This window comes from Mustela putorius, unplaced genomic scaffold, assembly GCF_011764305.1.
Source record: "Mustela putorius furo isolate JIRA1106 unplaced genomic scaffold, ASM1176430v1.1 tig00537243_pilon_pilon_pilon, whole genome shotgun sequence".
Classification (NCBI taxonomy): domain Eukaryota; kingdom Metazoa; phylum Chordata; class Mammalia; order Carnivora; family Mustelidae; genus Mustela; species Mustela putorius.
In genome coordinates this window covers 493,103-513,546 of record NW_025422382.1, presented here as the reverse complement: position 1 = coordinate 513,546, position 20,444 = coordinate 493,103, and the positions used below count along the sequence as shown (strand labels likewise).

Here is a 20,444-nt window from a genome sequence, read left to right as displayed (position 1 = left end):
CCTCTGTTCCATTTATTTTCTGCATACTAAAATGGCTCAGCCTAAACAGTACGTAGTATTTCCAGAGTGTGAAATTGACAACTGGATTTCCTTGCGGATCAATTGTCAACTGGTCGACACGGCGCAGTTGAGCTAGGGCATTAAACTGCTGCAGCATGACAAGATTTGTTTCCTTGAATTTAAGGTGCTGCAACAATAAAACACAAAAAAGAGCTGAACATTGAATTTAACCATCTTAAAATATTAACATTAAAGCTTCAGTGACCATTCCTCAAGATGTCTGTAAACTTTAGGTTTAACTAGTATGTTTTCAATTATATTAAACCAACTGCATCTACCAAATTTACTTAATTTTAGTCCATCTGATACATCACTGATGAAATCCATTAATCCACCCAGTATTGAATTCAAAGTGATTCCCCATCTGCAAAGGGTGTCCCCCATTTACTAGCAAACTAAGCTCCTCAAAATTAAATAAATATACAATAATTCAGACTTTCAGGCATTACGATGATTTTACATGCTTTATACTGAAATTGAATCTACAAAGGAAAGATTAGAAACAAAACTTTGAACTGTATGAATACAGGACTCACGATGGTTCTGAGAAGAACTGATTAGTTGTTATTACCTGTATCTTGCCAATTACTATTCAGGCTAGTTAAACTGGCCATGGGACAAGAAAATCACTAAAACTGAAATGCTACTGTAAGTGTTCTTTTGTAACTGGATGCTCTTTTCTGAACATATTGTCTCCATTTCCATCTGTCCTCTTTAGTGAGGATAAGGTGGCAAAAGAAAAATAACTACAAGAGGGCAGGTGAAGGAAATCACTTGGCTAACAGAGAAAAACACAACAATAATAAAAACTCAAGGGAGAACTCACAGTCTGCAAATAACGTACTAATAAGTAATATATTAGTACCAAAAACAGCTAATTGGAAAAACTCAAAAAAGCTAATTTCTCAACTTTATTTTTTAAAAAATTCAATTCTAGTATAGCTAACATACAGTATAATATTAGATTGAGGTGTACAATACAGTGATTCAACAATTCTGTACATTACTCAGTGCCCATCACAGTAAGAGCACTCACAATCCCTTTCACCTCTCTGGTAGCCATGTTTGTTCTCTATAGTTAAGAGTCTTTTTTTTGCCTTTATATATATCACATAAATCCTTATATATGTGATATATATAATAATATATATACTATATTATGTGATATATATATATATTATATAATGTGATATATATAATAATACTCCACACAGTAGAGTATTATTCAGTCATAAAAAGAAAGAAATCTTGCCATTTTTAACACACACACACATCCATTCTTCTGTGGACTGACATCTTCTTTATCCATTCATCTGTGGATGGACACTTGGACTGTTTCCATAGTATGGCTATTATAAATAATGCTGCAATAAATATAGCAATGCATATATCTTTTCAAATTAGTCTCTTCATATTCTTTGAGTAAATACCTAGTAGTGCAATTCTAGATAGTAGAATGGTTCTATTTTTAACTTTTGGAGAATTCTCCATACTTCCTCGCACAGTGGCTCCAAATTTGCATTCCCACCAGCAGTGCACAAGCCTTCATTCCTTTTTCCTCACATCCTAGCCAACACCTTTGTTTCTTGTCTTTTTGATTTTAGCCATTCTGAGAGGTGTGAGGTGATATCTCATTGTGTTTTTGATTGCATTTCCCTGCTGATGAGTGATGTTGAGCATCTTTTCATGTGTCTATTGGCTATCTGCTTGTCTTTGGAGAAATGTCTGTTCATGTCTTCTGCCCATTTTTTAATTAGATTATTTGTGTATCTGGTGTTGGGTTGTATAAATTCTTTATACATTTTGGATACTGACCCTTTCCTGGATGTCATTTGCAAATATCTTCTCCCATTCAGTAGGTTGCCTTTTAGTTTTGTTGATTGTTTCCTTTTTTGTGCAGAAGCTTTTTATTTTTATGTATTCCCAGCAGTTTACTCCCAATCAATATAAATAGCATATTTGTGTATTCCCAGTAGTTTATTTTTGCCTTGCCTCAAGAGACCTATCTAGAAAGAAGTTGCTTCAGCCAATGTGAATTAAGTTACTGCCTTTGTTCTCTTCTAGGATTTTTATGGTTTCAGGTCTCACATTTAGGTCCTGAATCCATTTTTGAGTTTATTCTTGTTTATAGCATTAAGAAAGTGGTCCAGTTTCATTCTTTTGCATGTAGCTATCTAGTTTTCCCAACAACATTTGTTGAAAAGACTGTCTTTTTCACATTGCATATTCTTGCCTCCTTTGTCGAAGATCAACTATTTCTATGCTCTCTATTCTGTTCCATTGATTTATGTGCCAATACCACACTGTTTTGATTACTACAACTTTGTAGTATATCTTGAAATCTGGGATTGTGATACCTCCAGTTTTTCAATTGTGAGACCTCTTCTTTTTCAAGACTACTCTAGCTATTTGGTTTTTTTAATGGTTTCATGCAAATTTTAGGATTGTTTGTTCTAGCTCTATGAAAAATGCTGATAGTATTTTGATAGGGATTGCATTAAATCTGTAGATTGCTTTGGGTAGTAGGGACATTTTAACAATATTTTTTCTTCCAGTCCATGAGCGCAGAATACCTTTCCATTTCTTTGTGTCATCTTCAACTTCTTTCATTAATGTTTTAATTTTCAGAGTACAGGTCTTTCACCTCCTTGGTTAAATTTATTCCTAAATACACTATCATTTTTATGCCATTGTAAATAGGATTGTTTTCTTAATTTCTTTGCTACTTCCTTATTAGTGTATAGAAATGCAATGGATTTCTGTATATTGATTTTGTATCCTCAACATTACTGAATTCATTTATCAGTTCTAGTAGTTTCTGGTGGACTCTGTTGGTTTCTTTTTTTTTTTTTTTTTAAGATTTTATTTATTTATTTGACAGAGAGATAGAGAGCACAAGTAGGCAGAGCAGCATACAGAAGGAAAGGGAGAAGTAGGCTCCCTGCTGAGCAGGGAGACCGATGTGGGGCTCAAGCTCAGGACCTTGGAATCATGACCTGAGCTAAAGGCAGCTTCTTAACCAACTGAGTCATCCAGGCACCCCTCTGTTGGGTTTTTTATGTATAGTATTATATCTTCTGCAAACAATTAAAATTTTACTTCTTCCTTACCAATATGGATGCCTTTTATTTTCTTGTCTAATTGTGGTAGCTAGGCCTTCCAATATTCGTGAATAAAAGTGGCAAGAGTGGACATCCTGGTCTCATTTCTGACCTCAGGGAAAAGCTCTCAGTCTTTCACCACTGACTATGATGTTAGCTGTGGGTTTTCATATATGGCTTTTATTATGTTGAGGTATGTTCCCTCTAAAACTACTTTGTTGAGGATTTTTATCATGAGTGGATGTTGTACTTTGTCAAATGTTTTATTTGCATCTATTGAAATGACCTTATGATTTTCATCTTCTCTCTTGTTGAGGTGGTGTATCACGTTGATTGATCTGTGAATACTGAATCATCTTTGCAATCCTGAGATTAAATCCCACTTGATCGTGGTGAATGATTTTTTTTTTTCTTAATGTATTGTTGGATTTGGTTTGCTAGTCTTTTGTTGTTGATGAGTTTTGCATTTATGTTCATCAAAGATATTGGTCTGTAGCTCTCTTTTTTGGTATATCTTTATCTGATTTTGGTATCAGGGTAATGCTCACTTCATATGATGAATTTGGAAGCTTTCCTTCCTCTTCTACTTTTTTGGAATAGTTTGAGAAGAATAGATATTAACTTATCTTTAAATGTTTGGTAGAATTCACCTGTGAAACTGTCTGATCTCGGACTTTTGTTTGTTGGGAGGTTTTGATTATCGATTGTTTTGCTGCAGGTAATCAGTCTTTTTAAATTTTCTATTTCTTCTTGATTCAGTTTTGGTAGTTTATATGTTTCTAGGAATTTATAAATTACTCCTAGGTTATCCAGTTTGCTGGCATATAATTTTTTTATAATATTCTCTTATAATCCTTTGTTCTTTCTGTGGTTTTGGCTGTTATTTTTCCTCTTCCATTTCTGATTTAATTTGAGTCCTCTCTCTTTCTCTCTCTCTCATGAATCTGGCTAACATTTATTAATTTTGTTGTTTTCTTCAAAGAACCAGTTCCTGGTTTCATTCATCTGTTCTATTGTTTTTTATTTCTTTTTCACTTAATTTTTCTCTAATCATTATTATTTCCTTCCTTCTATTCATTTTGGGGTTTTGTTCTTTTTCTAGCTCAGGTTGTTGGAGATTTTTCTTGCTTCCTGAGGTAGGCCTGTACTGCTTTAAACTTCTCTCTTAGAACAGCCTTTACTGCCTCCTAAAGATTTTGGACCACTGTGTTTCATTTTCATTTATCTCTGTGTATTTTTTTATTTCCTCTTGGAAATAAAAAAAAAAAAAACATTTCTTGGTTGACCCATTCATTTTTTAGTAGCATGTTATATAACCTCCATGTATTTGTGTTCTTTCCTGTTTTTTTCTTGTGGTTGATTTCTAGTTACAGAGTGTTGTGGCCAGAAAAGATGCATGAAAAAAAAAAGACTACAGTCTTTCTGAATTTGTTGAGACATGTTTTGTGGCTTAATATGTGATCTATTCCAGAGAATGTTCTATCTGCACTTGAAAAGAATGTGTATTCTGCTGTTTAGAATGAAATGTTCCGAATATACTGTTAGATCCATCTGGTCCAATGTGTCCTTCAAAGCCTCTTTTTCCTTGACATAAGATTATCCATTTGGATGATCCAACCATTGATGCAAATGGGGTTTTAAAGTCCCCTACTATTATTGTACTACTATTGATTACTTCCTTTATGTTTGTTTTTAGTTGCTTTATGTATTTGGGTGCTCCCATGTTGGGTGATAAATATTTACAACTGTTACATCTTGTTGGATTTTTCCCTTTATTATTATATAGTATCTCTGACTTTTGTTACAGTCATTGTTCTAATGTCTATTTTGTCTGATATGAGTATTGCTTCCCTAGCTTTCTTTTCATTTTCATTCACATGATAAATGCTTTTCCATCCCTTCACTTTCAATCTGCAGCTGTCTTTAGGTCTGAAAAGAGTCTGTTGTAGGCAGTATATAGACAGGTCTTGCTTTTTTATCCATTCAATCACCATGTATCTTCTGTTTGGAGCACAGTCCATTTTCATTCAAAACAATTATTGATGGGTAGTACTAATTGGCATTTTGTTGCATGTTTCATGTTTGTTTTAGCAGTTCCTCCTGTTCCTTTCTTCTCTTGCTCTTTTTGCTCATGATTTGCTGACTTTCTTTAGTGAAATACTTGGATTTCTATTTTTTTTTTTTTTTAGCATATCCATCACTGGTTTTTGATTTGTGATTACCATTAGATTTACACATAACATCTTATGCATATTGCAGTCTCTATTAAGTAGATGGTTGCTTAAGTTTGAACCCACTATAAAAGCACTGAAATTTTACTCCTCTCCCCTCCACATTTTAGGTACATTGTGTCATACTTTACATCCTTTTTTGGAGTCTTTGACAGATTTTTATGGATATACTTAATTTTACTGCTTTTGTGCTTCCTGCTTTTCTTACTTCTGCTTATAGTCTTTCCTTTCCAGTCAGAGTCCCCTTTAACATTTCTTGTAAGGCTATTTTAGTGGCCATGAATTCTTTTAAATTTTTGTTTGTCTGGGAATTTCTTTATCTCTCCTATTCTGAATGATAGCCTTGCTGAATAGATCATTCTTGGTTGCAGGTCTTTTTCTTTCAGCACTTTGAATATATCATGGTTTCTGCCCTGCAAAGTTTCTTCTGAAAAAATCAGCCAGTATCCCTTGTATGTAACTGTTTTCTATTCTGCTGCTTGCAAAATTCTCTCTTTACCATGACTTAGCCATTATAATCACTATGTGTCTTGGTGTGGACCTCCTTGGGTTGATTTTGTTGTGGGGTCTCTATGACTCCTGAATCTGGATTTCTGTTTCTTTCCCAGATTTGGGAAGTTTTCAGCTATTATGTCTTGAAATAAATTTTCTGGCCCCCTTTCTCTGTCTTCCTCTTCTGGGGTTTCTACTGTATGAACGTTATTATGATTGATGGTTTGCTAAATTCTCTTAGTCCATTTTCATTTATTATTATTATTTTTCCCTCCTCTGTTCAGGTTGATTGCTTTCCCCTACTCTCTCCTCCAGATTGCTGATCTGTTCTTCTGCTTCTTCTAGTCTACTATTTATTCCATTTAGTGTATTTTTAATTTCAATTACTGAGTTCTTCATCTCTGATTGGTTCCTTTCTTATGTTTTTTAATCTCTTTGTTGAGGGTCTCACTGAGGTCCTCCACTCTTTTCTCAAGTCCAGTGAGTATCTTTATGACAATTACTATAAATTCTCTATCAGATACATTACTTATCTCCATTTCACTTAGCTCTCTTGTGATTTTGTCCTGTTCTTTCATTTGGGACATATTTCTCTATCTCCTATTTTGTCTAACTTTCTGTGCCTGGGGTTTTTTGTGTCTTGAAAAAGTCAGCCCATCCCCTGCTCTTGAAAGTAGTCATCTTACGAAGAGGTCCTGTAGTGCCCTTGCAAAGCAACGTCCTCTGTTCACCAGAAACAAGTGGACTTCAGTGGTCTCTCTTATGTGTGTTGCACATGCCCTACTATTGTGGCTGAGCTGTGTTTGCCTTCATTCCAGTTATCTGCAATGGCCCTCTTTGCCTGTTGTGGGCAGAGTTTAGTCCCTGTGTTGTTAGTGGGCCAGTCTGAGGCCACCATGGGCTTGAGTTGAGTCAAACCAGGTGTTTGTCAGAGACAAAGTAGCACTGAACTGCAAGGCACTTTCCCTGTGTTGTCCCCTAAACAGTTTTCATTGGCAGGCCAGATACTCAGACCCAGTATCTGCGCCCACCCATTGCTCGTGCAACACATTGATTTTATGTTTATGCTCCCCCTGCCCAGGGCAGGAGTCACTTTGGAGTGGTGTTGGCCCCTTCTGGGACTGTTTGCACAGTGCCAGGCTTGTGGCACTACTTTGAATGGGCTATATGAGAGGGGCAGGTCCTATGGGAGAGTGCAGTTGAGGGTTCATGGTGCCAGCAAGGTCTGCATCCATCCACTGCAGGAGGGGACCTGCAGCAACTCAGGAAACCTCCTGCCCAGGCTAGAATGGAGGGGGCATGCTCACAGAAATATGCAGGGATGGAGCATGCTGTTCACAAAGTAGGTGGAGAATGTTGGTGTTGTACTAGTTTCTGCAGGTGTCTGTATGTAGGCTGTGGAGTGGGAGAGAGAAATGTCACCCATCAGCTCTTTTGTTTTTGGAACAGTCTCCAAAAGATCCCTGCCCCTCTGGCACATATTCTTCTGAGACCAGTAAATAAATCTCCTTCCCATATATCCCAGATATTTTTCAAACTGCTGCTTCTACACTGTATATCAGTGGAGAGGTTTGCTGTGCTATCTTTTTAAGGGTGGGAATTCAGTTTTCTCTTGTGCGCGGGCTCTCCCAGAGCTGAGTTCCCTTATTTTTAAATTTCCAAGTGTTAAGCCCTACTGGTTGGAAGAATTCATGGAGTTAGGCCCCTCTGGGTTTCAGAGCCGAATGTTATAGGGATTCATCTTCCCAGTGCACATCCCCATGCCTGGTTGTCTGCCATGCGGGTCTGTTTCTCTCCTCTCCCATGGACAGTTCCACAGGTCTATTGATCTTCCAACCCATCTCTGCCTTCCCTACCCTCTTCAATGTGGCCTCCTTTTTACATTTAGCCACAGTCTGTTCTGCCAGTCTTCAGGTCATATTCTGGGTTATTACACTGATGTGGGTGTTTTCTAGCTATATCCACAGGACAAGGTGAACTTAGGATCTTCCTATTCAACCACTTTCCCCTTCTCGAACTAATTTTAAGTGAGCTACCAAAATTATTTTAAGTGTTGTTAGGGAATGACTGTAAAAATTATCTATAAATGTACATGTCTCATTAATACCAGGTAGAATAAATGAATACATAATATAGGATTAGGTGAGGTCCTAATGAATGCTTTATAAAGTGGCAACACAGAATTCAAATAAAATTATATTAGTCCTTTATACTCCATAAAGAATCATTTGATAGAGAGATAATTTCTAATATTAACAGAAAACTGCAAGGCCACTTATGAATACTAATTTAAATCCCAGATCCAGAAAAATCAACACAAAACCTTGGTCTCCCTGCCAGACAGAAACTGCATAAATAAAAGTTAAAATAGGTCTTTGGCCTGAACACACAAGTCATGACTGAGAATTATTCAAATATACTACTAAAAGGAAATGTTTACCAGAGAATTAGGAAATTTAATCTTCAATTTGGGAAGCACTTGGACGATTTCATCAAATTCTATGAAAGTGAAGGACACTGTTGTCACCATTCCTGCTGTTTGAACACTCCAGTTCCGATCTAGAGATTCCAGGGCTCCTGAACCATACAGTGAAAGTGTGTCCCCATCCACTTCAACAAGGTGTGTATCTGTGACAGATAAACCTTGTAAAGTATTGTTGAGTCCTGAGTCCAGAGACCTGGAAAATGCAACATATAATTTTAATGAAAGTCTTATCATGAAAAGTAAACAATAGATAGATAATAAAACCCCGTTTTGGCAAAGGTATTTGAAATTTTATATTCCTTCTTTTTTTTTTTTTTTTGATTCAATAACTAAACCCAGAACACCAAAGATTAAATTTCAATAGGTTATTGGGAAGTTTTGTATTCTTCTAGCTACACATTTTAATTAAAAAAAGAGGCACATGTGAACAAAAAAAGACCAATTTAAACCCAAATTATTTATATCATTTAAAGGTAATGGATATCCTATTTAGTTTTAAAACAATCAATTTAGTATATCATGGATACCTTTTTTGGGGGGATATCTTTTCATGTTAGTACAAATATGTTTTCCTAATCTATAAAGTATTCCACTCTAGTAGAAAAAACCCTGCATTTTACCAAAGACTATTTCTATATTAAGAACCATATAATATAAAAATATATTTATAAACACTTGGGAAGACACATAATTACTGTTAACAATAGTATACCTCTCAGAAGATAGATTAAAGGGTAACTTCAACTTCCTATTTTTTAAAACCTCAATGTTGTCTGACATTTTCAATTGTATACTACAATTACAAGAAGTAAAATTAATAAAAATTTCTTCTCCATTTTGAAATTAAAAATGATGAGGAATAATTCACTAATCTCTCTCTCTACATATGTATACACACACACACACATATACACAAAATCACTTCACATACTCTGCTGAAAATGATAACTGTTGCTATTTCCAAAGCAGGGGCCACATTTTCTGCAAAAGGTACCCAAATGATAGCCAGAGAAGAAAAGAAATAGCTCAATCCAACTCGATTTTTCTGATTTGTGAACAGAGACATAACTATTTATTTTCCAATCTTAAAATTCAAACAGTGCTTGCTTTTGTTCTTCACGTTTTCATTCTGCTATTTTTGCTTTCTAGTGGTATTTATTTGCCCTTACTAATGTTAGTACTTTGCCTTCCTTTGTGCTCCTGTGAACTCTTATATATTCCTCCAATATATTACTTCTCTTACTACATCACAATTATATGTTTACAATTTGTCTTCTCTATCAGTGAATTCCTTGAGGCTAAAGACTAGTATTTCCTCATCTCTGGGGCCTGGTAATGGGCTTTCCACAATGTGTGTTAAATAAATGAATTACTAAAGATCTTTAAATTTTTTATATTGTTGATATTGGAGGAGAAGACTGACAAACGATTACCTTGTTGTTTTACTACGTTTTACTGGACAATGTGCACTTCTGTCGGAGGCACCAGTTAACCTGTAACACATCTGTGTATACAATGACAAGCTGGGTAATAATAGTCAATTTGAAGTGACTATGCAACCAAGAAAATACAGAGAGTCTTTATTTTTGCCAGACTAGTGCTTAAGAAAATGATTATGTGACAGTAGTTAGACATTCAACGAGCGGTAGTATTTGAATAACCTATAATCCTATATAGGTAAAAGCTGATAACAGAAGGAAAATAAGACAGCATTAAGAGTTCCTTATATTGTACTTTGTATGATAGCTTTGTGTTGAGCTATGTAAAACACACAATCATTTCTGGAATAAGATAAAGGATCAGAGTTCTATTTCACTGCCACTGAAATAGAGAAAGCTTGCTGAAGAGTGCATACCCCTGTTATAGCACTTAGCACGCTCGCTGTATGGTGATTACCTGTTTGTCTATCTCTCACCAAACACTGTGATCCTCGAGCACTCCAACTTTGTCGCATTAGTAGATCCAGCATCTAGCACAGCTCCTAGCACATGTTATGTTCAGTAAATATTTCTTGAAAGAATTAAGGAAGTGAGATAATTATGAAGTTTTTCATGACCACCTATTGAATCTTAAGAAGGGTGTTCTGAGTATAAGCTGTGGTTTGGGCAAAGGGACAGAATCAGTGATACAGATACAGTTTACAATGGTTAGCCAGGTTTTCTCAGGTGAGGCAAAGGCAAATAATGAAGAAATAAGGTCAAGAAACAAACACACAAAAACCCTAGCTAGTTGATACAGTGATGCCTACTGACCATGATACCCACCAAACCAACTTCATTTTAATATAAAAATGATAGGGAATCAGAGCTATGAATAAATCCTTTGGAAGTGTCTTGTCTTTCTTTTTCTTCTCCATATGATATATAAACTCCAAGATAAAAGTCTTTCATCAAAAAGGGATTATTTATTTTGCATAAAGTTTTCTCAAGCAAACTATTGGGAAAATAAGTGAAATAATAAATAAGCCTAAACTCAGCAAAATAGTAATACGTTTACAAAAGAAAGCAGAAATCATCTCTAACCTTTAAATATTTCACATGGGCATTCTGTAAAAAACAAATGGTGGGTTTTCTGGGCTATAGAAAGATTCATCTTTCCAAACAGGAAATGTAGCACCTGTTAAACAGGTCACATAATAGCTAACCCATTTCAGTTATTTTCTGAATGAGGCTTGAGTTTTGCCTGAAACTCTGGCCAATACAGAGGAGAGGAACCTGTTCTTCGGGGAAGGTATGCTCTGATTTGCATAAAAAATTACTTGGGAAGTTTACTAAAAATGTTTGTATGTTGGGGATTGTCTCTCTAGTTTTCCCTGTGTACTTGGCTGGTGTGTCCACATTTTTTTGCAGCCATACATACATACATACATACATACATATTATTTCATTTGTTCATTTATTCAGCAAACATTTCCTGAAAGTCCATTATACACAGGGCACTGCTAAGGATTCTGGCATAGGAAACTAATTCATCTGTATTGATAAGGACATTCCATACAACAATCACATACAACTGAGTGTATCAAAACTTTTCCTCACTTTTATAGGGCTATAGTCCTAGAAATACAACTGCTCTAATCATGCTCTGCAATTAATTTAAGAAACACATGAAATATAATTAAACTGAAATGACCTCAACCTCTCTTAAACAAATAGGTTTATCTGTAGAACTTACTATGTGTCAGGTATTATGACAGGCACTGGGGATATAAAGATAAATAAATGAAGATTTACTGGCCCTTAAAGAGGACCCAATATGAATGAAGGGTAGAGAACAAGACAAATATATATATTAATTGTAATACAATATGCTCAGTTTCATATAATGAGTATTTAAATGATATGCTATGAGAATACAGAGGAAGGAACTTTTCTAGTGGGGAGAAGTCAGTTTTCAAAAGGAGGTAGTATTTGAACTGGGCCTTCAAAGAGGAACAGTAGAATATCACCAGAAGTAGAAGAAGGAAGCAAGCTTCAGGTAAGAAAAACTAAATGAAGAAAGCAATAGAAGCCTAATTACATAAAACATATTTCAGGTACGAACAATTTCAATATGGCTAAAACAATAAAACACACAGAAGAGTCATAGTTGAAGATGAAGCTGAAAAATCAGATTTTATGCTATAAAGTTGAGAAGCAGAAAAAGCAATAAAAGAGCAAAATAAAAAGGTAATGGGGCCATATTTGATGCACATTTTTAAGCACCTTCAATGTGCCATGCATGAAGCGAAGTGTTGATGCTGGTTACAAAGATGAACAAGACATTTCTTGATCCTCAAGGATCCACCTTGGAGAGATAAGTTGGCCAGCTTTGTGGAAGATGTAGCAGGGAGAGGCGGGCTGGAGAAAGATTAGTAGGAAAAGCTGTGCTATAATGTGGACTAGAGAGAGGAGGTCATGGTGGTGGAAATGGAATGGGCAAGAACACGAGACAGACCTTAGTTCAGATCCCAGATATGCCAGTGATAAATAGAGCACTTGGGGAACAAGCTATCTAGTTTCTTTGTAGTTTCAGTTTCTTGTACATAAATGGTGATTAAAATACATTTTTTTTCAAGGTTGTTATAGACTAGAAATATTCAAAACCGTATCTCATGCTCAGCTCAATATATTAGTAGTAAAAGAAGAGAACATAGATATAACATGTTTAAGAAAAAATAAAAGCAGAGCTTAGTGACTGATATTGGGGAATAAAGGAGAGGAAAGAACTGAATGTGGTTCAAGTTTTTAGAGGAGGCGACTGGACCAAGTTGTTTCCAACCCCTGTCTACTCTAAATTAACATTCTGAGAAATGTGGCATTCTTCTATGGCGGATCTGTGTTTTAAAATTTCTTTTCCCATGAAGCCCAATACATTTCCATGTATATTTCCTACCTCAAATATTTTTAGAACAGTAGGCAGTCTGCCATCAAATGGGAATTCTCTTCAAGACCTTCACAACCAAGTGGTTAATTACAAGTACATATATTCATTTAATCAACTTGATCTTTATATAGAATGAGTCAGAAAAATATTCTATGCCTTCTTGATTAATATAGGACTCTATTAAAAGGCAGGTAATTAATTTAATGCAATAAAGTAATGAGTCCCTGAAAGCCAGGGTAAAAAAAAGAATATACTCTTAAATGCCTAGATGGAAGAAAAAGACAATATTTCAGAGGATTACAGGGTTTTTTGGTGTGTTGTTAAAAATCTTTAGGCTTTCTATAACAAGCTAGAACAGAAGGACTTAAAATATTTCGGAAGATTCTTTTCCCGATGAATAAGTGGTGCTGATTCCTATAATAAGGTATTTTATGAATTTCTATTACAACATTCATAGGTGTGGAAATTCATTTTAAGCATTATATTTTATTATGGTAGTGTTGGCTAAAGTACTACAGTCTTCATAGACAGGAAATGACCAAAAATAAACCAGCTTCACTGCATGCATCCAATGTAAGCAAAGAAAACATTACACCAAGTACTTTCCCATTTCTGGCAGGGGAAAGAAATCTGCAATATGTCGTTTTACTGTAGAGCTGTCCCAAGTACAGTGAAAAGTGAAATCATTAATGGGATATACCAAAGTTTTACAGAATTTCCTCTCTTTATGTGCCCATAATTTTTTCATGGATACTTGTTTCCAGGCATTTAGTTACACACCCATAAGCCAAAGGTCACAGACACTCTAACACAAGAATTAGCCACTTTTTTTGCATTATGAAAAACTAAAGACTATAAATGGGATTGTTGAAAATGGAAAAACTTATGTAGTATTAAAAAACAAATTGAAACCCTCAGGAAGGGACTTTGTGACCCTTTAGCTTTCTACCTTCAGAAAAAGTAAGGCTTCTATCATTTTAGAAAGATGAAATTTAATTATATTTTTAAAAAGACAGAGAATATAGTAACACAACTTCTAAAATTTAAAACATTTCACTGCGTACTTTCAGATAACCTAGCACAAAAACTGAACACATGTGTTTGAAATCTCCCTCTAAAACCCCGCTGAAGTAATTCTGATGCAAACCCACAAAAGCCAAGTATAACAGCTGGGGGTATGGGATGGACAATCTGCTGTAAGAAGCTTCAGTAAATTTCTGTAAGCTGGAAAGTAAAGAATGCTGAAAGATGAAGAAAAACAAAGGAAGTTATCCCTTGGAATATGCACTAGGGACAAGAATAAAGCCGATTAGGATTTTTAGAAAGGAAAGAACAGATATGATAGAAGACGGGAGTGGAAGTAAGACTAAATACAGGGGCTTTAATTGAAGATCTGTAAAAGGACTCTACCCCCTATTTCTCCCACTGTCAATAACACAGCCGAGTGGTACTGCAGATCAGTGGGAGAAGAAAAGAATACTCAATATGTAGCAGTAGGGCAACTGGTTATTCCTACAGGAGAAAAACTAACAAATTAGACCTCAATCTCAAACTTGAAAATCAATTCCAAGTATAATAAAAACTAAAATATGAAAAGCCAAATTTTAAATCTTTAGGAAGACAAAATGGGAGGATTTTTAATAATCTCAATGTAGTACAGGATTGTTTTTGCTTAAATACAACCCACATGGGTATATATACCACTAAAAAGTCCTTGAACACAAAAAAAAAGTAGTAGAGGAATTGAGGAACAAAAACTTTATATGACAGAAATCAAAGAGCAAATGACAGAATTAAGTGCTTTCTTATTATTATTTGATAGATAAAATTCTCCAATTAAAAGGCGGTTATTAGCAGTATGGATTCAAAAACAAGACCCAACTATATCCTGTCTACAAGAATAAAAGACACAACCAGACTGAAATTGGAAGGATGGAGAAAGATATTCCATGCAAATGATAACCAAAAGAGCTAGAGTGGCTGTTAATATCAGACGAAAGAGACTTTGTGTCAAATATTGTTATAAGAGACATAGAAGGACATTTTACATTGATAAAAGAGTCAATCCATCAGGAATGTGTGACAATTATAGACATACTGCACTTAACGTCTAAAATATATAAAGCAAAAACTGACAGAATTGAAGGGAGCAACAGTTCTGCAATCATAGTTGGAGATTTTAATACCCTACTTGCAATAATAGATAGAATAACTAGACAGAAAAATCAATAAGGAAATAGAGGACTTCAAGAGCACTATAAATCAACTAGATCTAACATACATAGAAGACTCTACTCACTGACATTAGAATTTTTGTTCTTCTCAAGTGTGTGTGGAACATTCTTCAGAATAAAGTATATGTTAAGCCACAAAACAAGTCTCACATAAAACATCTCTGAAAACAATGAATAAAACTAGAAATCTATAACAGAGAGAAATCTGGAAAATTCACAAGTGTATGGAAATTAATAAACTCTTCAATAAAGAAATCACTAGGGAAACCAGAAAAATATAGCTCAGAGAAAGTTGCAATGCAAAAATGTGGGAGAAGTAAAAGGTAGACTCATCTTGCGCAAGGGAACAAGAAACAGAGATTTAATTATAGTAAATTACAAAAGTTACCAATAAAAGAAAGCATAATATACAGCTAGAGATTTGGTTGAAAAGGAGTTAGCAAGATATTATTTAAACAAACAAACAAACAAACAAAAAACAGCAGCCATATAAGTAAAAGGAAAATCAGGTGAATATGCTATCAGAAAAATCAATGCCAAGAGCTTTTCAAGATGAAGAGTGTCATCTATGTCAAATGGTGTGGAGAGTTCAAGTATAAAATAAGAACTTAAAAGTTCAAGAAGTCAGTCTGGACACTCCACTAAGAGTCCCTGGTATACGAAGGTATAATCAGCTCTTTTAGAAATATTTCTATCTTTCTGATGTAAGAGATTTTACATGAATCAGACTATTGAAACTAAGCTGAAGAAATTATCTATTACCACCAGAAGTTATTAATAATTTTGCATTAACGTTTTGCTAATAATTTGCTGTCTTTACAGTTTTACTTTTCTGGCTTCAAATATCATCTTTGTCTCCTTGATGTCATAGTTTTAAGTCATTAAAAGGATCAGACCAAGATAATGTAATGGTGTCTCCATGGCACTTTGAACTTACATCAGTTAAAAAATAAATCTTTTGCCAGAAATTGTGGATCCCTTTCCAATGATTCATTACTGTTCTCAACATCTTCTCCACTGAACCCACACATCACTTTTCCCATCTCTCCCAAACTCTTCCTTTGTTCTTCTTGCTTAAAAGGCCTTTGACTTTGTGGAACTTCTAATAAAAATTCTGAAACTCTTGGCAGTAACTACAAGGCATAACAATTTTCACTAACAGATACTTCCTCTTTCTTTTGGAACTGAATGCTTGCTTTGAGACCATAAAAGTAAAGACTCTATAAGTTTAAATTATTTTAGAGGGTCACAGAATTTTTGGCCATAAGCTGCCTAAAAAGTTCAAAGTGTTGAGAAGATCATATTAACTACAATCCATACCTATCAGAGATCGTTTTGCCAGGTAAAAGTGCCAATTAATAAACAAAGACACTTCTGCACTCACTGTAGCTGTCAACCCTAGTAAGACATGAACAGTGAATGGCCCTGTAACAAGAGCATAGAATGAATGACTTAGGCTGGAAGGACAGAAGGCCGATGACTGCTGAATACACTGGCCCCTAGTTCTACACCCAGCTCTACCATCACTAACTTCAATATCTAAAATAACAGCTTCAAATGATCTCTCTCTGATGACTCTTACTTCTACTCTTCTCTAACAACCCACACCAGCCACAATAATGGCCTCCAAATTGCTCTTAGATGCGTTCCACCTTCAAAATCTTTAACTCCCAAAACTTAACTCTGATCATAAGTACCCACTATTTCAACTCACTCCTTCATATGCTTCTCGTCTTCAACTTCATTTAGACTTCCAGTTTCAGAAATACTAAATTTTCTCATTTGTTGGCAGCCTTCTATTTTTTTAACTTTTTTTATTTTTTATAAACATATATTTTTATCCCCAGGGGTACAGGTCTGTGAAACGCCAGGTTTACACAGTTCACAGCACTTACCATAGCACATAACCTCCCCAATGTCCATAACCCCACCCCCCTTCTCCCAACCCCCCTCCCCCCAGCAACCCTCAGTTTGTTTTGTGAGATTAAGAGTCACTTATGGTTTGTCTCCCTCCCAATCCCATCTTGTTTCATTTATTCTTCTCCTACCCCCTTAACCCCCCATGGTGCATCTCCACTTCCTCATATCAGGGAGATCATATGATAGTTGTCCTTCTCTGATTGACTTATTTTGCTAAGCATGATACCCTCTAGTTTTATCCACGTCGTCGCAAATGGCAAGATTTCATTTCTTTTGATGGCAGCCTTCTATTTTTTAATACTTTAAAATTCTAGCATAGACCATATGACCCATCATATCTTTCTTTTATCATTTTAGTTGAATTTTTAATTCTTTACCTTTGATCCTTTTCCTCCTTACTCTTTAACAAACATAGAGCTTCTCTACTGTTATACCTACTCTGTGCTCCTGGAATATCATTCAACAATTATGACTATAGTTGCTGCAATTTCATGGTCTCTAACCTCATTTAGTTCCTCAGAATTTTCCTTCAATCTTTCAACACTTCCCTAATTAGCTCCCTCTGGATATCAAACAAGACTTGAAAAAATGGAGATATACCATGGTTTTTAAAGTGATGATTTATTATCTTAAGAATGTCAATACTTCTGAAATGAATAACTTAAATGTCATTTAGATATAATTCTTAGCATTTCCATTTAATTAAATAATTGTTCACTGAAGTATAATTAACGCAGAATGTTGTATCAGTAGATGAAATGATTTTAAAGGTCATATGGAAGAACAAGTGTGTGAGAATTAAAACTTTGAATAATGAAAGCAGATTTCCCCTACATAGATATTAAGACTTACTATGAAACCACTATAATCAAGCAGTTTCGGTATTGTCATTAAAATGGATAAATAGATTAGTGAAATGGAATAGAAAGTCCAGAAATGGGGTTGCCTGGGTGACTCAGTTTGTTGAGCATCCAGCTCTTAATTTCAGCTCGGGTCATGATATCGAGGTTCTGAAATTGAGTCCTGCATCCAGCTCTGTGCTTAGCATAAAGTCTGCTTGAGATTCTCCCTCTCCCTCTGCCCCTCCCACTCATGCTCTCTCTCTCTCTCCAATAAATAAATCCTTAAAAAATACTCTAGAATCTATCCAAATATTTATAGGAATGTAATTTAAGATGAAAATGATATTCTCATTAAAAAATAGAATACTTTAAGTAAAAATGCTATTACCAAATTGAACTGAAATAAAATCAAGTTAGACTCTTACCTAACACTATGTATAAAAATAAAGTTGATGTAGAAAGGATGAACTTTTAAAACCTTATTAAAATTTTAGAATATAATGTATAAAATTATTTGGATAAGATTGGATGTAAGAAAACTTCTTAAGGAAGATAGGAAAAATGTTTTTTAGAAAAAGCAGTCAGAAACTGACTTGTATAGTATTTCATAAATCTAAAGCTCAGAGCTTAAAGTTTTAACTTTAAAAAGTGTTATAGTTCTGACCAAGTAAAATGACATTAAATAAAGCTCTAGGGCAATATAAGAATAATATATATAGTTGTTATATAAATTATCACTTAATTAAAATTTCTCTTCTTTTAACTTTATTTTGCTAGCTCAAGAGCTAGAAGAAGCTAGAAGAAAGAGCTGAGAAGTTTGACATGTGGATACAATACCCAAGTGCTGAAGGAAGTACACTGATCAATATAAATTAATCCTATAATGAAAATTTTTGAAGTGTATTTGTCTAAATATATGTCACATTCTTTAACTCCAAGAGAACTTCCAAATTATTAGTGTAATGCCTCATTATTTTCTTCATGACATTCTTGAAATATGAAAAGTTTAAAAACTATGATCTGAAAACTTGAAAGAAAAGCTACATTTAGTATGAAGTGTGCTTCAGAATTTGGTTAAGGTCATTAGATAATGGAGTTTCATCAAATGAAACAAAACTGAAATGCATTCTATCTTTGATTTTTAGATTTTGTTTTAAATTATATAAATATATAAATTATTATGTTTTTAAAATTATAAACTATACATTTTTAAGCTTTATCTCTCTCATTTACTTGATTCCAATATGCTTTCTTAAGAGGAAGAGAAAGATGTAAAATCTTCATAGTGTACTCAGATTTTCTCATAAACCAGGGGCTATAGATTATGCGACACATACGTTGTAGAAGAGGCTGTGAGCCACTGGAATAGATAGAGAGTATAGAGTCCAGCTAGAGTAATTATTTAAATTTTATGCCAAAATTGCTTAATTACTACGAGTTAGGAATAAAGTTTTGTGCTGGCTGCTGGGGACATGAAAGAGAGCAAGACAATCAAGAAACAGAATCAGGATTCTTTTCCTCTTCAAGCTTACACTCCAGTGGGGAAGACAGATATGAAACTAATTATCCACTAGTTATTTAAGTATGGCTATGGTAAGTGCTGAGAAGGGGAAGTCCACAGTACTGAGAGATAAGAGGTATTTGATCTAGCCGATCTAGCCAAGTCTGCAAGAGGTAGTTGGGGAAGGCTTTTCAGAGGATGTGAGGCTTAACTTTGAGACCTTCGGACTGGCATCAGCTAGGGCAGGGGAGGAAAGTAGCGGCAGGGACAAGACGACTGTTTGCAGGAGAAAGGCTCTGAGGTAGGGAGTAACTGACCTGCAAGCCACTGATGCAGCATGGCAACAGTGGCTGATGGGATGGGATGAAATAGATCCTCCTAGGCTACGTTAAATAATCTAGATATTTTTTTTCCTCTGAAAAATAGGAAACCATGGAAGGGTGTTTTAATTAGGGGTCAATTTATATTTCCAGCGTTTCTGTCTTCACTTTTAAATTTAAACTTCTAATCTCAGAAGGTTTTCTTAAGAAAACTATTTCTAAATAATTGTATGTGAAATGGTTTCCCATTTCTGCTCCAAATTCGGTTCTCCGAAGACACTAGTACCTGGAAAGAATACCATTGCATACCCTGTTTCCTCTGGAAATGCGGAGACGGTGCTTCCATGGAGCTGAGAGGGGTCCTGAGGAGAGTCAGAAACTTTTCTATCTTGATTTGGAGCAATATTGGGTATTCGATTCTGTTGCAAGTCCCACTTTCGAGCTACGTTGTTAATTGTTAACCTTTTCTTCTCCTATGAAAAAGTTCAGTGTGACAAGAATTATATAATGCAATTTTTGTAGCAGGATGGTATCCCTGAAGCCTGTTGTTTATACCACTTAGACTTTTAAAAGGCGTATATTCCTTAAAAGCAGCTACAAATAGGTACTCTAAAATACAAGTGGCCTTTATTTACCCTGTGCATTCAAACACCTTAACAGTGGTCTATCACACTTAAAGAGAAAAATTCACACACAAACAATGATTATTCTCATTGAAAAAAATGAAAATTCACTATCTAAAAGTTTGACAGAAATTCTCACATCTGTTATCTAAGATTTTAATTTGAAAGAAATTTATATGCCTTTGTGTTTAAACATAGTAAGAAGAAAACTAATAATATTTTAATTTTCCTACCCAATAATTCAGACTAGTACGATGGAATAATCTTGGT

General features: G+C 34.9%; 1 protein-coding gene across 4 annotated transcripts in view; it reads right to left on the bottom strand.

The window, feature by feature from the left end:
* Window positions 1-20,444, bottom strand: part of LRRC49 (leucine rich repeat containing 49) — a 160,745-nt gene that overhangs the window by 23,001 nt on the left and 117,300 nt on the right. For all 4 annotated transcript variants that reach the window (XM_013059344.2, XM_004758321.3, XM_045073494.1 and 1 more), the window contains 3 exons: window positions 19,861-20,024; window positions 8,325-8,562; window positions 2-187 (listed from right to left, as the gene is read on the bottom strand). In XM_013059344.2, the coding sequence (XP_012914798.1) occupies window positions 2-187; window positions 8,325-8,562; window positions 19,861-20,024 (588 nt within the window). The remainder of the gene's footprint in view (window position 1; window positions 188-8,324; window positions 8,563-19,860; window positions 20,025-20,444) is intronic.